The sequence below is a fragment of the Anabrus simplex genome, chromosome 1, assembly GCF_040414725.1.
Source record: "Anabrus simplex isolate iqAnaSimp1 chromosome 1, ASM4041472v1, whole genome shotgun sequence".
NCBI classification, from domain to species: domain Eukaryota; kingdom Metazoa; phylum Arthropoda; class Insecta; order Orthoptera; family Tettigoniidae; genus Anabrus; species Anabrus simplex.
In genome coordinates this window covers 412,570,888-412,588,182 of record NC_090265.1, presented here as the reverse complement: position 1 = coordinate 412,588,182, position 17,295 = coordinate 412,570,888, and the positions used below count along the sequence as shown (strand labels likewise).

General features: G+C 36.9%; 1 protein-coding gene across 1 annotated transcript in view; it reads left to right on the top strand.

Annotated features, from left to right (window-relative positions):
• Positions 1 to 17,295, top strand: part of LOC136856865 (anoctamin-1) — a 286,578-nt gene that overhangs the window by 174,795 nt on the left and 94,488 nt on the right. The window contains exons 9-10 of the mRNA XM_067135069.2: positions 5,255 to 5,487; positions 13,189 to 13,359. Coding sequence (XP_066991170.2) covers positions 5,255 to 5,487; positions 13,189 to 13,359 — 404 coding nt within the window. The remainder of the gene's footprint in view (positions 1 to 5,254; positions 5,488 to 13,188; positions 13,360 to 17,295) is intronic.

Genomic DNA, 17,295 nt, shown 5'->3' with positions numbered 1-17,295 from the left:
ATCTCTATATAGCGATATTTAAGGGAACGAAAAAAATATTTTTATAAGTAGGGTTTTAAAATGGGAGTTATTGGCAAGAGGCTTTTATTCAATTACTTGGTGTGTGTACATTATGGTATAAAGTGTTAAAATTGTCACTGACAACTTAATATGCTGTCCATTGTACTTTCTACATTTTTGAAAGAAATTGCTTTTGTTGGTTTGTTTTAAAGCTCCATTGACACGCACAAAGACCTTATTAAGTCCAGACTTACCAAACACTCTTCTTACAATGTTTATTCTGGTTTTCATTTTTACATCCGGCTCCATTTTGTGCTAATCAGCATGTTTCCATCCAGAATGATAGTTGTATTGGTGGTTTTCTGCTTGTTGATTACCATGAATTTTGTTTTGTGGATGTGTATCGGAATCAGAGATCATGGTTGCACACAAGATGTTTTATTTTCAGAATCATATTCCTTGCAATGCTGATTCTGGTTTGCACAGGGTAGTATAATCGGTCCGTTACTTTTCTTAATATACGCAAATGATTTAGGGAACAATATAACATCAAAAATAAGATTGTATGCAGATGACATAATTGTTTGTAGGGAAATAAACAACATTGAGGATTGTTCAGAATTACAAAGGGACCTTGAAAATATCCAACAATGGGTTGAAGAAAATAATATGAAGGTTAATGGAGGCAAATCAACTGTTACAACTTTTACAAACAGGAGCTTTAAAACTGAATTTGAATATACTTTGGATGAGGTAGTTATCCCAAAAGATGGCAAGTGCAAATACTTCGGTGTGAGATTTGAAAGTAATTTGCACTGGAAGGGTCATATTGATGACATTGTTGGCAAAGCATACAGATCGTTACATGTCATAATGAGGCTACTTAAAGGATGCAACAAAGAATTAAAAGAAAAAAAGTTACTTGAGTATGGTTCGTCCATTATTGGAATATGCAAACAGTGTTTGGGATCCTCACCAAGAATACCTAATAAAAGAAATAGATAGTGTGCAGAGGAAAGCAGCAAGATTTGTAACAGGGGATTTCAGGAGAAAGAGTAGTGTATCAGAAATGTTAAAGGAACTTGGGTGGGAAACTTTAAGTAAGAGAAGGGAGAAAACTAGACTTATAGGATTATATAGAGCCTATATATACAGGAGAAGAAGCATGGGGAGATATCCGTGAGAGGCTTCAGTTGGAAAATAATTATATCGGCAGGACTGACCAGAAATGTAAATTTAGAAGGAATTTTAGCAGAAGCGATTGGGGTAAATTTTCATTCATTGGGAAGGGTGTGAAGGAGTGGAACAGTTTACCAGGGGTAGTGTTTGATCCTTTTCCAAAATCTGTTCAGATATTCAAGAAGAGAATAAACAGCAACAAAGAAAATAAATGAAGTGTTAGAGGGCATTCGACCAGTGCAGGTTATTGTAAATAAAAAAATGTGTGTGAATAAATTAATTCTATCCCCTGGTCTAAGGAGTTTGGACAGCCAGAGTAGGGGACTGTCTGTAGGGGTGAAGTACAGTGGGGACTTTGAGGGCCCTGGGACCTCTACGGTAGCTGTGAAGGCCCTTCAGGAACTCTGAAAAGTGGTGGCAAAAGGGGCTCTGGTTAAGACGCAGCAGGTCGTTATGCTACTTAGGATCCAGAACGGGTATTAAAAAAAAAAAAAAATGTAAATAAATAAATGCAACGTAAATATTAATTTTATACCAGTTGTATAGTATCATTTGAAGTAATTCCACATACTGTATATCAGTTGACTATATTTGTAAGTAGTACAGGAGATATTATAAGTAGAATTTTGTGAACAATATAAATTTATTAAGGATGAGCTGTGTGTTTAATAGAAAACATTGTTAGCATAAATTTTATAATGTTGTATTATAGGAAAATGTTCTTCTCTTGTTAATTTAACATTTAGTACTTGACAATAATGTATTTTAGTGTACCATTTGCCACCGAGGTAGACACCTCATTTGCAAATAAAGAGATTTTGATTTGATTTGATTTGATTTGATTTGATTTTTACATCCAAATTCTTTCGATTGGTTCACCTGACAGTAATTCGATAGGAACAGCTGAAGTGATTCACACACTGTTATTGCCTGTCCTGGAGTTATCATAGTTGAAATGACTTGTTCTTCTAGATCTTCTTCTTTGTCTTCCTCTTTTTGATCACCAGGGTTCCCTCTAATTTCAGCAATTTCTTCCTTTGTAGACTTTGGGAAAATGGAAATGTTATCATCAACAGTAGTGTATTCTTCTGCAGGAGAAAGGCTCTTTCCCAACTGAACTGTGTAATTGGTGAGAGCAGAAGACAATTAATGCCTTCTTAGTGGAACAACTTTCATCGGCTTCATCTCCAACCTCATGGGACAGGAAGCCAGCTTTCTTCCAGCATCATCGTCCTGTTTCAGACTTTACATATGGCCAGCTTATAGCAGTCATTTCACAGGCTTGTTTAAGATTTATTGTGTGAGGATTAGGGATCTTCTTCTGTATGTTCACTGAAATCCTCTCAACATGGCTGGTCCTGTAGTTACCCTTGAGACACTTTATACACCCATGTCCTGGGGTTGTCGAACTGAAGTGTAGGGAAGTGGAAAATAGAACACTTCAACATTTTCCAGCACTGGAAGGAGATTATGGGCTGCACAGTTATCCACAAGAAAAGCAATATAGTATTTTCTCTTTTTTTCCCCCTTTGTATCCTTGTTTTCTCTCTGCACCCATTGAATGAAAATGTCCCTGTCCTCCAGGTTTTCCAATTAGCAGTGAATTCAAAACAAAAAATCAGTAAGAAAATTATTTTCACAAAAATGAGATATAGGCTTTTCACATTGTGAAAACGTTTCTTGCTCCTTCCAATCACTAAAGACATTAGTTTGTGGGTTCCTGTGAGGTTCACACACAGCATGACAGTAATCCATTGTTGACTTTTTTCTCCCTTGATATTTTTCGTCTTTGAAGGCTAGAGTCTTCTCAGGAAGCAGTTGGAAGAATATGCCAATCTCATCTGCATTGTAAACATCCTCTGCAACGTATCGTTCAAGGATGCTCTTCATAATGCTTTTGTGCCTGCGGTTTGACTCATTGATTGGTGCACACTTTTCTTCTCTGTGTACAGCTTTAAAAGTGATTCCATGGTGATCCCTGATCACCAACCACCTGTTGCTTACTTTTAAGTCGTCAACCTCCAACAATGAAGCAAATTTCTTTGCTTTACTGCACAACAATGGCCCATTGATAGGGATATTTTCAGCTTCTGTTCTTGGAACCACTTGAAAGTAGCAGTGTTATTATCATTGTAGGTTGCCTTGCTTTTGTTGTTCTGTTCCTCCCAAGGTTAATTGAATTAGAACAAACTTTTTCTCATATGTCCTTCTTTTCAGGAAAATTGTCACTTTTGACTGCAAAAATCCACACTTTTTAGCTGTTTCAGTTTGCTTCAATCCCTTATCTATATCCTCAATGATAGGCAATTTTTGCCCCAAGCTAATTTGTTTCCATGTTGAAGAACTCACCATCATTCACACACCACATTGTCTATCACAGCAACTTGACTGTCTGATCAGTGCATAGCACTACAGTGCCGCATTGGGTTGGTGGTAGGAGGAGAAAGGATTCTCAAAGTACTTATTGGTTTAACTGAGATTTTTCCATCAAGGAAGATCACATATCATACCTCATTGTAGTGCTTAGTGACAAACATTTTATTATATCATAGAAGAGTTAAAATATTACACTGGGGACCATTAAAATATATCGTTCAATGATGGTATATTGCAGTAGAGGATACTGTTATATCAGAAGAATGTTTACATTGAAGGAATACATTTTATGCCAGGAACAGAGGGATTTATCATTATAATGGTAATAGTTACTTGGAAATTTGACTGTAATCCAGTAAAGCTTATGTAAGTTGGTTCACCTCAGTTGGAATAAGATAGCAGGGCTCACATGTGTTTGTGAAGTGTTCAGTGATGTTAGCTGGCAAAGCTTCTTTTCTAGTCTTCTATTAAAAAGTATGAAGTAGCATACAGCAGTATTATTAGTTGGTTGTGTTGTGATTTAATGGAACATTTGTTATTCCAGTTTATAGGTGCAATCAAGTTCCAGAGAAGAAGGCAAAGATGAAGGATAAGAGAAAATGTTGGCATAGTTTTATAAAAGAGCTCGCATTTTGTGACCTTTAATACATTACTTCAGCACCATCTCTTCTCTAGCATGTTGAAACATATTTTGATTATTACCAGTCAAAATTATCTTTAACAATTTAATCTCAGAATAGTACATTTAGGCTTTTCATTCATTTATTCTAATGATTGAAGTGGTTATTGTGTGAGGGTTCTTGTAGTCACATCGTAGTTAGTGAACTATGGGCAATAGCTGAGTAGTCTAGTAAGTGGTCCTGAGAGTTTGGATACTGGTTGCTGTATTATATAGCATACCCCTTCAAAATGATGGCAAAATGCTTGGAATTCTTGGACCATGGCCTATAAGCCCAGAAGATTGATTCAGTATTCATCAAGATCAAACATATTTTCTTTCTACAAAGTGTCCGGCTCCATGGCTAAGTGGTTAGCATGCTGGCCTTTGGTCACAGGGGTCCCGGGTTCGATTTCCAGCAGGGTCAGGAATTTTAACCATAATTGGTTAATTTTGCTGGCACGGGGCCTGGGTGTATTTGTTGTCTTCATCATAATTTCATCCTCATCACGACGCGCAGGTCGCCTACGGGAGGCAAATCAAAAGACCTGCATCTAGCGAGCCGAACTTGTCCTCGGACAATCCCGGCACTAAAAGCCATCCACCATTTCATTTTTCTACAAAGAACTACTGTAATGAATGTGTTCCAGTCACTGATATCCCAAATTATTTATTGTCCATGTCTACTGAGTTGTCTTTGTTTATCGTTGCCTTACATTGGCTCCATTCTGTTTTTTCTTCCTGAAAACTTTGTGAATTTTTGTATGTAAATTTGATGTACTTCACTGCACCACTTTTTTTTGTTGCCTTCATTGTATACAATTCCTCTGTTATGGTAAGTCTGCCATCTTTCAGTTTGATGACTAGGATGTTTGATCATTGTTTATTTATTATGTAAATACCCCAACTAGTGGACTTCCTTCTAAACCTAGAGATCATTTTATTGGTGCCATAGTTACAGTATTCTCACCTCTGTTTCCTCGCTCTTAATTGTGTGTCAGTTCTGACATGAAGCCTTCTGACTGAACTTTCTTTTTTTAGCGGCTACATTTTTGGAACTGTGGAAGCGTTATTCAGCAGAGATAACACATCGATGGGATCTGACTGGGTTTGATATTCAGGAGGAACATCCCAGACCTCAGTATTTGGCTCGTCTTGCTCATGTCAAGAAGCAAGAGGTGAATGTTGTCACAAACACAGTAGAACCACATGTTCCCTTCTGGAGGATGAGGTTACCTGCTACTATCCTCAGCTTCTCTGTTGTTACACTTCTTGTAAGTATATACAGTACCATGTGAATTAATTGGAACAAAGTTTTATTTTTTCATAATTTTCCCTATTGTTGGCTATAATGTGCTACACACTGTGAGGTCCCATGTTCATTATGCTTCTTTGCGCTGTTACTCATTGGTAATTCATTTGTGTGATGGTTGTTTTGGGTTAAAAGTGTATTTATTTCGATGTGTGTCACTTTTGAGGAATTGTGAGGTTGCCTTGTGCAGTTATGTCTTCAGTGGATACGAGTCCCAAGAAGCGAAGTACGATTATAGCATTATCCCAGAATACTTCCATGACACAAGGAGAGTTAGCTACTAAATTTTCTGTTGGTGTGGGCACTAAAAAGAAATTAGAATTATTAAATGGCACAAAGAGACTGGCTCAATTTCACCGAAGTAAAATGGATCACTGTGGTAGAAAGAAGAAAATGACATCAGTTGATGAATGTTTTTTCCTCAGAAGAAGCAAATCAGACTCCAGGCTCTTTGCTGTGGACTTGGCTCCTGAATTGGGGTGAAGGGGAGTAAATCTGCACATTTCTAATGTTCATAGACCTCTGGTAAATCAGAAAGAAAGGCCACAAACCTGTAAAGAAATACCTTCTAACAGGAGAAATGTGCAGGAAACACTTTTTGTAGACACATAGTCATCAGGATTGGACAATAGAACACTGGAAGAGAGTTCTTTCATAAATCACTTTGAAGTGTACATAAAAACCCCCGTGAAGAAGAGGGTGTATCACATATTATAAGGGACCGCGACCCTTGTACTAGTTGATGGGATGATATCTGATCAGTACATCCAAATACTGGAAAGGAGAGTTGTTGGTGAGCTGCTGAAGAGGTTTCCAGTTAGTGGTGGAATTTTTGAGCAAAATTAGGGTCCTTGCCATACATCAAAGAAGGTGAAGAAATTCTCCCGTGAAAACAATATTTGTGTCCTAGAGTAGCCAAGGAACTCCCCTGATGTTAATCCAGTAGGAAACTTCCGGGCTATTTTCAAAAGGAGATTTAAAAATTTGACTGTTCCACAAAAATATGCATGATAGTCTCTAGTTACAGCGTGGTTCTATGAATTTATAAACATGTGCTCAGAGCGTGTAGAATCTCCGCCAAATCATGTATAGCAACATATAAAACCACTTGTGAAGTACGCTGATCCTGAAGTATCGATGAATTGAATGCATATATCTCCACAGAACATTTCACTCCTGAGACACAGACAGTATAAAACACCATCAAAAATATATTAAAGCAACAATCTCCAGTCCATCCTTTATTTGAATTTGATAGTGTTACAGATTATGAAATTAGAAGGGAAGTTATGTCGATTAAATTTTGCACAACAGGGGCTGATGAAATTCCTATTTCATTTGTGACCTACATAATATTGCCTGTTATTATGCAATTATATAATATATGCCATATTTCAGGCAATCATTATCATCATCAGCCAATTCTATCATTACATGACGTGGCCTCTTTAAGTCGTGAACTCAGGTAAGTCTTTAGCAGAGCTCTCCAGATAGGACAGTCTCAAGCAGTTCTCTGCCATGTAGTACTAGCTATTCTCTTGATGTCTTTGTCCCATCTGTCTGGCGGTCTTCCTCTAGCCTTTGATGATCTCTTGGACTCCGTTCTATCACTAGCTTCGTCCATCTGTCATCTTCCCTTCGAGCAATATGTCCAGCCTATTGCCATTTTAAGGTGGCTATTCTCTCAAGAATGTCATTAACTTTAGTGATTGATCTGTCATCTGCTCTCATATATTTCCTTGTAAAATCCAGCATTGACCTTTCCATGCCTCTCTGCACAGCCGTAAGTCAGCACAGGTAGAATACATTGATGATAAACTATTTTCTTCAGATTAACTGGCATATTTGATCTGAAGACAGTTGAGTTTCTTCCATACGCCTGCCATCCTAGCTTAATGCGTCGAAAATTTGCTGGTCTTATATCGCCTTTCATATTCATCAACTAGTCCAGATAGATATATTCATTGACCTTCTCTAACAGCATGTTGTTGATGTTCACAATTCCTGCTGTGACCCACTTGTTAGACATGACTTTTGTTTTGGAAAGGTTCATCTTCAAGCCAACTGACTCACATTCCATGGCAAGATCAGTAACTAATGTCTGGAGTTCATCATTGTCGTTTGCCAGTAATGCAATGTCATCAGCAAACCTCAAGTCGTTAAGCCTTCTGCCATTGATCCTTATACCCTTTCCTTCCCAATTCAACTTTGATATTCCCATCTCCAAAACAGCTGAGAATAGTTTTGGAGAGATTGGATCACCTTGTTTAACACCTCTTCCAATAGGGAATTCTGAAGTTGCTTCACCGACGTTAACAAAGGCTAAAGAGGTCTTGTAGTTGTTATTGAGAACTCTGATATAAGCCACTTCAACTCCCATCTCATCTAAGGCTTGTAAGATAGCTGAATAGCTGATTGTATCAAATGCCTTTGTTGATTTTGATTTCAGTGTTTATACAACATCTGTTCAAATGAATAGATATTTTTTTTTTTAAATAGACTAACTATAAGTAGATCCATCTTCCTCTCATTTCACTACCCCGTTCGACCATCCATCATTGTTTTTAATTCATTTAAAATAATTTATTTTAAATTTACATAGTATTTAAGAAGAAATAAGGTACCTGATTACAATGTTCTTAAAAAGATAAACTTAGTGAATCACCTAAGCAATGCAAACAGCTGAAGACGTTCTAAACAATAACGAAACATGTACTGTGTATGATTAATTGATTTGACAAAATGCAAATATAAGTATCAAAAAGGTGGAAGATTTTTATTGTTATTAAGTCTTGGCTAAATTTGATGTGAAGAAGAGATAGAATGATAGGACACATCTTAAGACACCCAGTACTTGTTCAGTTGGTTTTTGAAGGAAGTGTAGGTGGTAAGAACGGTAGGGGTAGACCAAGGTATGAATATGACATGCAGATTAGAGCAGATGTAAGATGCAATAGTTACGTAGAAATGAAAAGGTTAGCACAGGATAGGGTGGCACGGAGAGCTGCATCAAATCAGTCTATGGACTGATGACTCAAACAACAAGTCTTTGTAAATCATTGACTGCCAGAATGAATAAAAATGGACTGAGGACAGAGCCCTGTGGCACACCAGTTGTAACTTTCTTCAAAGTGGAATACCTATTTTTAATTGAGACAAACTGATATCTATTACAAGATATTAGAATCATTCCGTATTGACGGTTTTCACTTTACAAAGGTGAAAAATGAGAGTATCCTCCTAATTCGATACAATAAATATTCCGTCATTAGACGGAGTAAACAAATTCAAACATGTTTCGGCTCGTTTGAGCCATCTTCAGTGAAAAATGAGGGGAGATTTGAAATAATTTACATAATATAAGTTGAAAAAAATGCTAAAAAACATAATGAAGGAGCAAATGAAAAAAACAAACAAAAGAGAGTCTAGACGGAAACAAAATTAGCACAAATATAGGTTAACACAGTTTTTAGTTTCAATTATTATTTTAAATTAACACCTTTTCACTCAATTTTGTCGCAGTGAGTTGTTTTTTGCTCCGCATATTGATGTAAATATTGTATATTTGTGCTAATTTTGTTTCCATCTAGGCTCTCTTTTGTTTGTTTTTTCATTTGCTCCTTCATTATGTTTTTAGCATTTTTTCAACTTATATTATGTAAATTATTTCAAATCTCCCCTAATTTTTCACTGAAGATGGCTCAAACGAGCCGAAACATGTTTGAATTTGTTTACTCCGTCTAATGACGGAATATTTATTGTATTGAATTGAAGGATACTCTCATTTTTCATCTTTGTAAAGTGAAACTGATATCTGTTATTTAAGTATGACTTAATTATGTGCAGTGAGGGATACTCGACACCATACATCTCAAGCTTTGCAAGTAAAATTTCATGATTAATACAATCAAAAGCTTTACTTAGATCACATAATACCAAAGAGATCGCCTGCTTATTTTCAAACGCTGTTAATACCTGATTAACAATTTCAAGAACAGCAGTAGTAGTACATTTACCTTGTCGAAACCCAAACTGACAGTCGGACAGGAGATTGTAAGTTTCAGAATAGTTGCTAAGTTGATTGTATAAAAGTAATTCAAATATTTTAGAAATTATTGAAACAATTGAGACTGCACGATTGTTCTGAAGAAATTCTTTGTCCCCACTTTTAAATACTGGAATAACTTTAGAAATTTTAAGTAGATCAGGAAAAACTCCAAACTCTAAACACTTATTAAAAATAAAAGCTAGAGGTTCAGAAATAAAATGTATTATTCTTTTGATACAATCCATACCGGTACTCTTAGAGTTTAATAATTTTAAGCTAACTTTAATTACTTCATCAGATGTGATTTCAACCTAATGGAAAGTGTTTCGGCAGTGGGGTTGATTGTGAAGAAAGTCACTCGCAGATGTACCTGTTGCCTTAATTTGATCTCCGATTTCTTTTACAGAGTTTAAAAATTAATTATTTAGTTCTTCCGGATCGAGAAATGTGTCTTGAGTTCGAGTAGGGATATTTTCTTGTACTATAACATCCCATGCTGCCTTGCATTTGTTGAGTGAATTCTCAATATACTTTTCACAAGCTAAAATTTTGGCATGGATAAGTTTTCTTTTATATAAAACTTTTTACAACTAAGATAAGCTTTATACATGCCATTCTGCTCGGTTCCTCCTTGACAAGAGTTTTTATAAATTCTATACAGCAAAAGCATTCTTTCTCTATACTGAGTCAATTCATCAGTATACCAGTTCAACTTCTTGCTTTTAAGTTTACCATTACGACTAATTTTTATCAGTGGTGAACATAAATGCCACAGTTCAACCAATTTATCTAAAAAGTTTCTAAATACAGTTTCAATATCATTTTCTCCCATTTGAAATTCATATACAAAGCCCCAGTTAATTTGTTTCAGATTTTCAATAAATATGTTAATATAATCATCACCCTGACTTTTTACCCACATCAGAACAGGTTCGTCATTGCAAGACTGGTTTGATGCAACCATCCATGCTATCCTATCTTGTGCTAATTTTTTTCATTTCTACATAACTGTTACATCCTACATCTGCTCTAATCTGCTTGTTATATTCATATCATTGTCTTTGATTCAGTATTTCTTCATTTGGGACTCGATCTATCCGTTTCACCTTCAGCATTCTTCTGTAACATCACATTTTTAAAGTTTCTATTCTCTTCTACTTTCTGAGCTGGCTATCGTCCATGTTCCACTTCCATACAGTGCCACTCTCCATACCAAAGTGTTCAGAAACATCTTTCTAATTCCTATATCAATGTTTGAAGTGAGCAAGTTTCTTTTCTTAAGAAAGGCCTTCCTTGCTAGTTCTAGTCTGCACTTTATGTCCTCCTTCCTTCTGCATCATTAGTTATTTTATTACCCAACTAACAGTATACACCTACTTCTTTTAAGACTTTATTTCCTAAGCTAATATTTCCAGATCACCTGACTTCATTCAACTACACTCCATTACTTTTGTTATGGACTTATTTATTTTCGTCTTGTCCTCCTTCTCCAAGACTCTGTCCATACCTTTAAGCAATTTCTCCAGATCTTCTGCAGTCTTAGATAAATAACAATATCATTGGCAAATCTCAGGTTTTTTTATTTCCTCTCCTTGGATTTTGATTCCCTTCCAAATTCCTCTTTGATTTCTTTCATTGCATGTTCTATATAAACATTGGAAAGGAAGGGGGGGGGGGACAAACTGCAGCCTTGCCTCACTCCTTTCTGGATTGCTGCTTCTTTTTCAAAGCCCTCGATTCTTAACACTGCAGAGTGAGTTTTTTTACAGATTGTAGATCCTATCACCTTCAGAATCTCACATTGCTTGGTCCAGTGAACATTATTGAATGCATTTTCGAGATCTACATACTCCATGTATGTGGGCTTGTCCTCCTTAATTCGGTCTTCTAAGATCAGACGTAAAGTCAGGATTGCTTCACATGTTCCTACATTTCTTTTGAAGCCAACTTGATCTTCCCCCAATTCAGTTTCAACTTGTCTTTCCATTCTTCTGTAAATAATACATGTTAAAATTTTGCAGGCATGAGATACTAAACTAATGGTGTGGTAGTTTTCATACTTGTCAGCATCAACTTTCTTAGGAATAGATATAGCAACCTTCTGCTGAAAATTGAATGGCACTTTTTCTGTGTCATATATCTTACAGACTAAATGGAATAATCTCGCCATGTTTGTTTCTCCGAAGGCAATAATTCAGATGGAATGTCATCAATTCCATGCCTTGTTCCTATATAGGTCTCTCAAAGCTCTGTTGAATTCTGACCTCAAAATTGGATCTCCCATTTCATCAGCATCAACAGTCTCTTCTTGTTCCAGAACCATATCATCTATGTCTTTACCTTGATACAGCTGTTGGATATGTTCTTGCCATCTGTCTGCCTTGCCTTCTTCCCCTAGAAGGTGGTTTTCCATCTAAGCTCTTAATATTCATACACAAGTATGCAAGTTCTTTTGTTTTTGTTTTGGCGGCAAAGTGGTGACAAACTCCGTCTAATTGTGAATACTGTGTGCACGGTGGTTGAAGAAGTATTTATTGCGATTTTGGTTGCCAAATTTACATATATTGCTCTTCTAGGATATATGCTAATAGTGTGTTACGAAATGCGAAAGGTTTGAAATAGTGAAGCGATTTCTTGTGCAGGAGAATACGTGTGATTACGTTACAGTGAGTAGTGACACTAGTAATAAACCAAAATAGTTAAATTTAGGGAGGAATACTCGAAGAATGGCCCTGTTTACTACGTTCCTCAAAATCTCGTTCACACGTGTTTTGTAGTGTGTGTAGCTGCGATTTTTCAGATGCGCATGATGAGGAAGAACAAGACTGAATTCCGTGCTAATATGAACTCCGAACTGTTAAGTGCTCTGTCAGTGCGGAGGATCCACATGATATCAAAAGAAAATGGATGTCACCAGTGTACGTTTACCTAACATGAACTACAAGCTGCTAAGGTAGCAACTACTGCACTCAACAAAAGAAATGATCCTTCAGCCTCCACTCAGATATGTACTGCACATCTCTTTAGCAGGTACGAATCATACACTCTTTATACGCCAGTCCTTGAATACATTACATCTCGTTGAATTGTATGTTAATTTATTAGTAAGATCTCGGAAAAAATTCCTACGGCCGCCGCCAACCACCCCCCGCCCCCTCTTTCCCCTCGGTGCCCTAACGGCTGCATTACGAATTACCTTTCTTGAAAGTTGGCATCTCTGCTGTTGGCAAAAGAGTCTTGTCTATAGATGTAAGCCTCTGCTTCAAATCAACTCCAAGATCCAAAGGCCTTTGACAGTTTTAGTGTATTAAATACCTAAACAAACTTTTGGTATTTTGGTGGCATTGCTGTCCATAGCTTTGGGGGTGGGAATTTGATTTCAAAGAGTGGAAAAATCTTTCCTCCAGGACTCCAAGATATCATTGCTGTTAGTAAGGATGGTAGCAAGACAGATCTTGGCTATAATAACTAGTATTTTTGAGAATGGGTTTTTCCTTGTGTATTATTTCAAATTTTCTCCTGTCCTAACTTCCCATAATTTTTCCTAAAAGCATTATCTGCTGTTTTTTAAAATAATATATGGATATTACTTATAATTTTGATGGTTATTTTTAGGTTGCTTTGGCAATAGCTGCTGTTCTTGGAGTAGTGCTATACCGGATGTCTGTACTGACAGCTTTGTCAGTGTATGGTGACACCCAGTCAGTCATTACAAGCTATGCTATTCTCTTCACCACTGCGACGGCTGCATCAATTAACTTGTGTTGTATCATGGTCTTCAATTGGGTGAGTATATTATTTATTTGTGTATTGAAAGATAGGAACATGAAAGGAAACACATAATCAGAATGACAGCTCAATGTGGGAAGAGGAAGCAGTAGAAAGATAAGGACAAACATGAAAACACAAAAGAAGTAGGACAGTTTTCATGTCTTCATACACTACCGCCTTCAAGTAGATGGGGTTTTCTTCTCATCGATTTCACTCATTGTGTTTTTCCTATTATGTGTTCCATTAACTATATTGATCCTTTAGGTTTCTTTTCTCCTTGTGTGTTTGTCCTGTATTCCCAGTCTTTTATCACCTGTATTCATCTTTATCTTATATCTCTTCCTTTTTCCTCAGTTTATCCAGCTTTCTTCCTGCATCAAGACTGACCCCTCAATGAACATTGATGCCCACCCTCCTGAAGAACCTGGGAAGCAGAAACAAGCTCTTTGGGGCTGAGAAGAAATGGATGTAGAAGAACCGGGAATAATGAGGAGAGAACCTATGTGTTTGAAGAGAGCTATGTATTAAGATAGATTCTTTGCCCTTTTATGTTTTCATATTTGTCTTTGTCTCCTCTTTCTATTGCTTCCTCGTCCCACAGTGACCTCTCATTATGTTTGTCCTGTTATCGATTCATTTTCGTTTTCCTCTCTCTGTATGTATGTAGTTAAAGTATAAATATTGAACTTAATAGTGAGAATAGGTACCTACTGCAAAATACTTGCAGAAATAAATAATTTGGTTGAGCATGAATGAACACCTTCTCACTGTCATCGGACTGACGAGTTTCCAAACTTTCTTCATTACCTTACCTACTACTATCTAACCCTGAAATTGAACTTGGGTTGCATGTCAGGTCCTTATCTACTCCACCAATAAGCAAAATGTACCATAAGCTTCGCTATTTGAATTTACTTCTTCTGTTCCCACTAAGAAAGTATTACCTATTCAGGCTGTGTTATTTAGCTGATAATAAATTGTTAATAAATTTACCTGCTTTGTTTAATTTCCTTGCGATTGTTCGCCATGCTTTGTCCTGTACACTTCTATTATAATAATCTGAGTGATTGAAGTCATACAATGTTTAACCCATTCCAGTCGGGCCTTAATATCCCTAACAAACGTTCTGGACTGGACATTTTTAAGGATCTTTAAAACATTATATCTCTGTACCTGTAGTAGAAATTGGCATGATTCTTTTTTCTTTGTGCTTGTTTGAGAATCTAATTTTCAAAAGCGCTCTTTGTATCATGTCAACTATCACTTAAGATTTTAAAATTGTTTATATATGATACCATCTTTTGCGAACGGAAGAAAAGTCTGATGGATAACTAAGCAAGTACAGTTTTCTGAAATACAGTTATATTTACCCTATTTCGCTAATATAAAATGTGCATTGCAATTACAAAACAACAACAATAATGAGTACGACATAAAAACAATATTTTCTCAATAATAATAATAATAATAATAATAATAATAATAATTACAATAACGAAAATGGGAGCTCTTACGAAATTTTATTTTAATTGATAAATCTTGTTAAAACTTACTCAAATGTAAAAATATTGTTCCATTTACCACAAAATACTTCTGAGAAAGAGAAAATACAGTCTTCTAAGCAGACAACTTTACGAATATGTAGACAATCTTACGTATTCATGCAAATATGAAATACGCGGGAACATGCGCTAGGCCGTAAAATGATCACTAATCATAATGAAATGCAAGAAGTTGTTTCGAATTCATATGTCAATAATATGTTCATTTGCGCATAAACTTATAATATATCATAAAATATCGAAAATGTCACTTTCGTCAAGCACATGTTCGCCGCGAGAAACCATGTCTTAGAGCTCACTGAGTGACAACATCTACTGATGCATGCAGTTCAAAAATATCGTAAATTCTCTGACTTTGACATATAATACTGCCATCTGCTTAAATACTCTCGTAACTAATATATGAAGAAACACGATGTAACCACCAGAATGCGTGCATAGCTCGTTCTCGATTTTTAGCGAATTGTCAAACCTTACTACGGGCTATGCCCGCAGCGCGTCCTGAACGCAATTTCGGCCGCTGCGAACTATGCTCGCAGTTAGACCGGAAAGAGTTAATACTTTTCAATCTCTTCACAAATTTAATATTAAACTCCAAATCGTCATCATTGTTGTAGTCTGTAGTTTGCAGTTTGCTTTTCACTGAAGTCATAGCCATGTGTCACTTTTGGGGGCCATTTGAGACTAGAAGGAGAGATGGCTCTGGCTTCCTAGTGCCGTGCCCAGGACCCGTCACAAGTGTGTACATTGACGCATTTGGTTACATGGAAGAGACTTGCAAAAGAGCTATGTCACCGCCTGATGTCCGAGCCACGCCTTCTCTATGTGCATTGCGCCTAACTCGCTGACTCTTGTTAAATTCATATATATGCTAATCGTGATCCAAATAGGTTTATTTTTAAATATTTTTAGTTGAATCAGTTACAAACAATATAGTTATTAATGAATTTACTATACTTTTTATTTTATACTATGTAACCTTTTAAATATGGACAGCAGTTAAAAATATTCATATCTTGTTATTTATTAATAGAACTTCCCCCCATGAGGAGGCTGCCACAAGAACAAAGTATATCAACTACAAAATATTATGTCTTCCAAATTATTGATGAATTTGCTAGAATGTGCTAGATAAAAATAGCAAATATCACAAGGCTCAGAAATAGATTTGAAAATATAGCATCATGTAAAGCTCATTAAATGCTATATAAATGATTGCGAAGTATGGATATGGAACCTCGTATTGTGATGTTAGCGCTGTCATGAAGTTATGTCCGGTTGAGACAAAGAGAATCCCACAGTTGTACAAAAAGTTTTGGGATTATGCCTCAAGCACCGATCATGAGTCCATGGACGAAGACGTCTAGGTGATATTTGCAGTTTACGGTTGGCTGGCAAGTTGACTTTTTCTTGGTGTCCACCTCTTCAGGCTGGCCAATATGCGACTCGAAGCGTACTGTGGGATCTAAGATCAGTCCTTGCTTGCTAGCTGGTTGAAAGGCTGTCATGTCAATAAGCCTGTTACTCCCATTGGTAGCCAGGCCAGAAACCTCTTCATGTACTGTGAAACAGTCATCTCTCAGCAAGTTCGTGATAGTGTGCCATATCGAATGATGGTGGGAATTTCTTAATACCTTCCGTTGAAGACAGGCACCTAGGACATGGGCAAGGGTTTCATGCTCTCTATAGCAGAGCCGACAGAGGGTGCTGTCCTTCGATCATTCCGGCACGGAGCGAACAGCATACACATTCACTGTCATCTTGATGGCTTCTCTCCATTCCGCACAGGATAAGCCTCGGTGATCTCTTATGTGTTTGTTCCCTGGCGTATATTCCTGGAAGAGCCCAACGCCCTTTCCTTTGTGCGGCACCTTCGACTGAACTTCTCTGTTTCATAGTATCTGCTGGACCTTCCTTACATTGGGAAGATGGCTACTTTTGAACATAACTTGATCATCCATTTCTATACGTAGATCTTGCAAACTAGTTGCTAGTTGAACTAATGTAGCTGTTATTTGCACATGTTAATTTATTACAAATGTTAATATGTTGCAGTTTGGCTTTCCAAGTAGCATGAAACAAACCAAGGCCTTTATACTTCCTTTTGGAATAAACCATGTCTGCTGGTAGTTGTAATATTTCTTTAGTTCCACTTTTAAATATTTTATCTAAATCTGTCAGAAAAGTTTGGGGAATCTTGTTTAGGGGAGTAACTTGGAGTGGGTAAATAAGGTAAATAAACCAAACCAAACCCCATGGCACTACAGCGAAGGGCCTTGGCCTACCAAGCGACCGCTGCTTAGCCCGAAGGCCTGCAGATTACGAGGTGTCGTGTGGTCAGCACGATGAATCCTCTCGGCCGTTATTCTTGGCTTTCTAGACTGGGGCC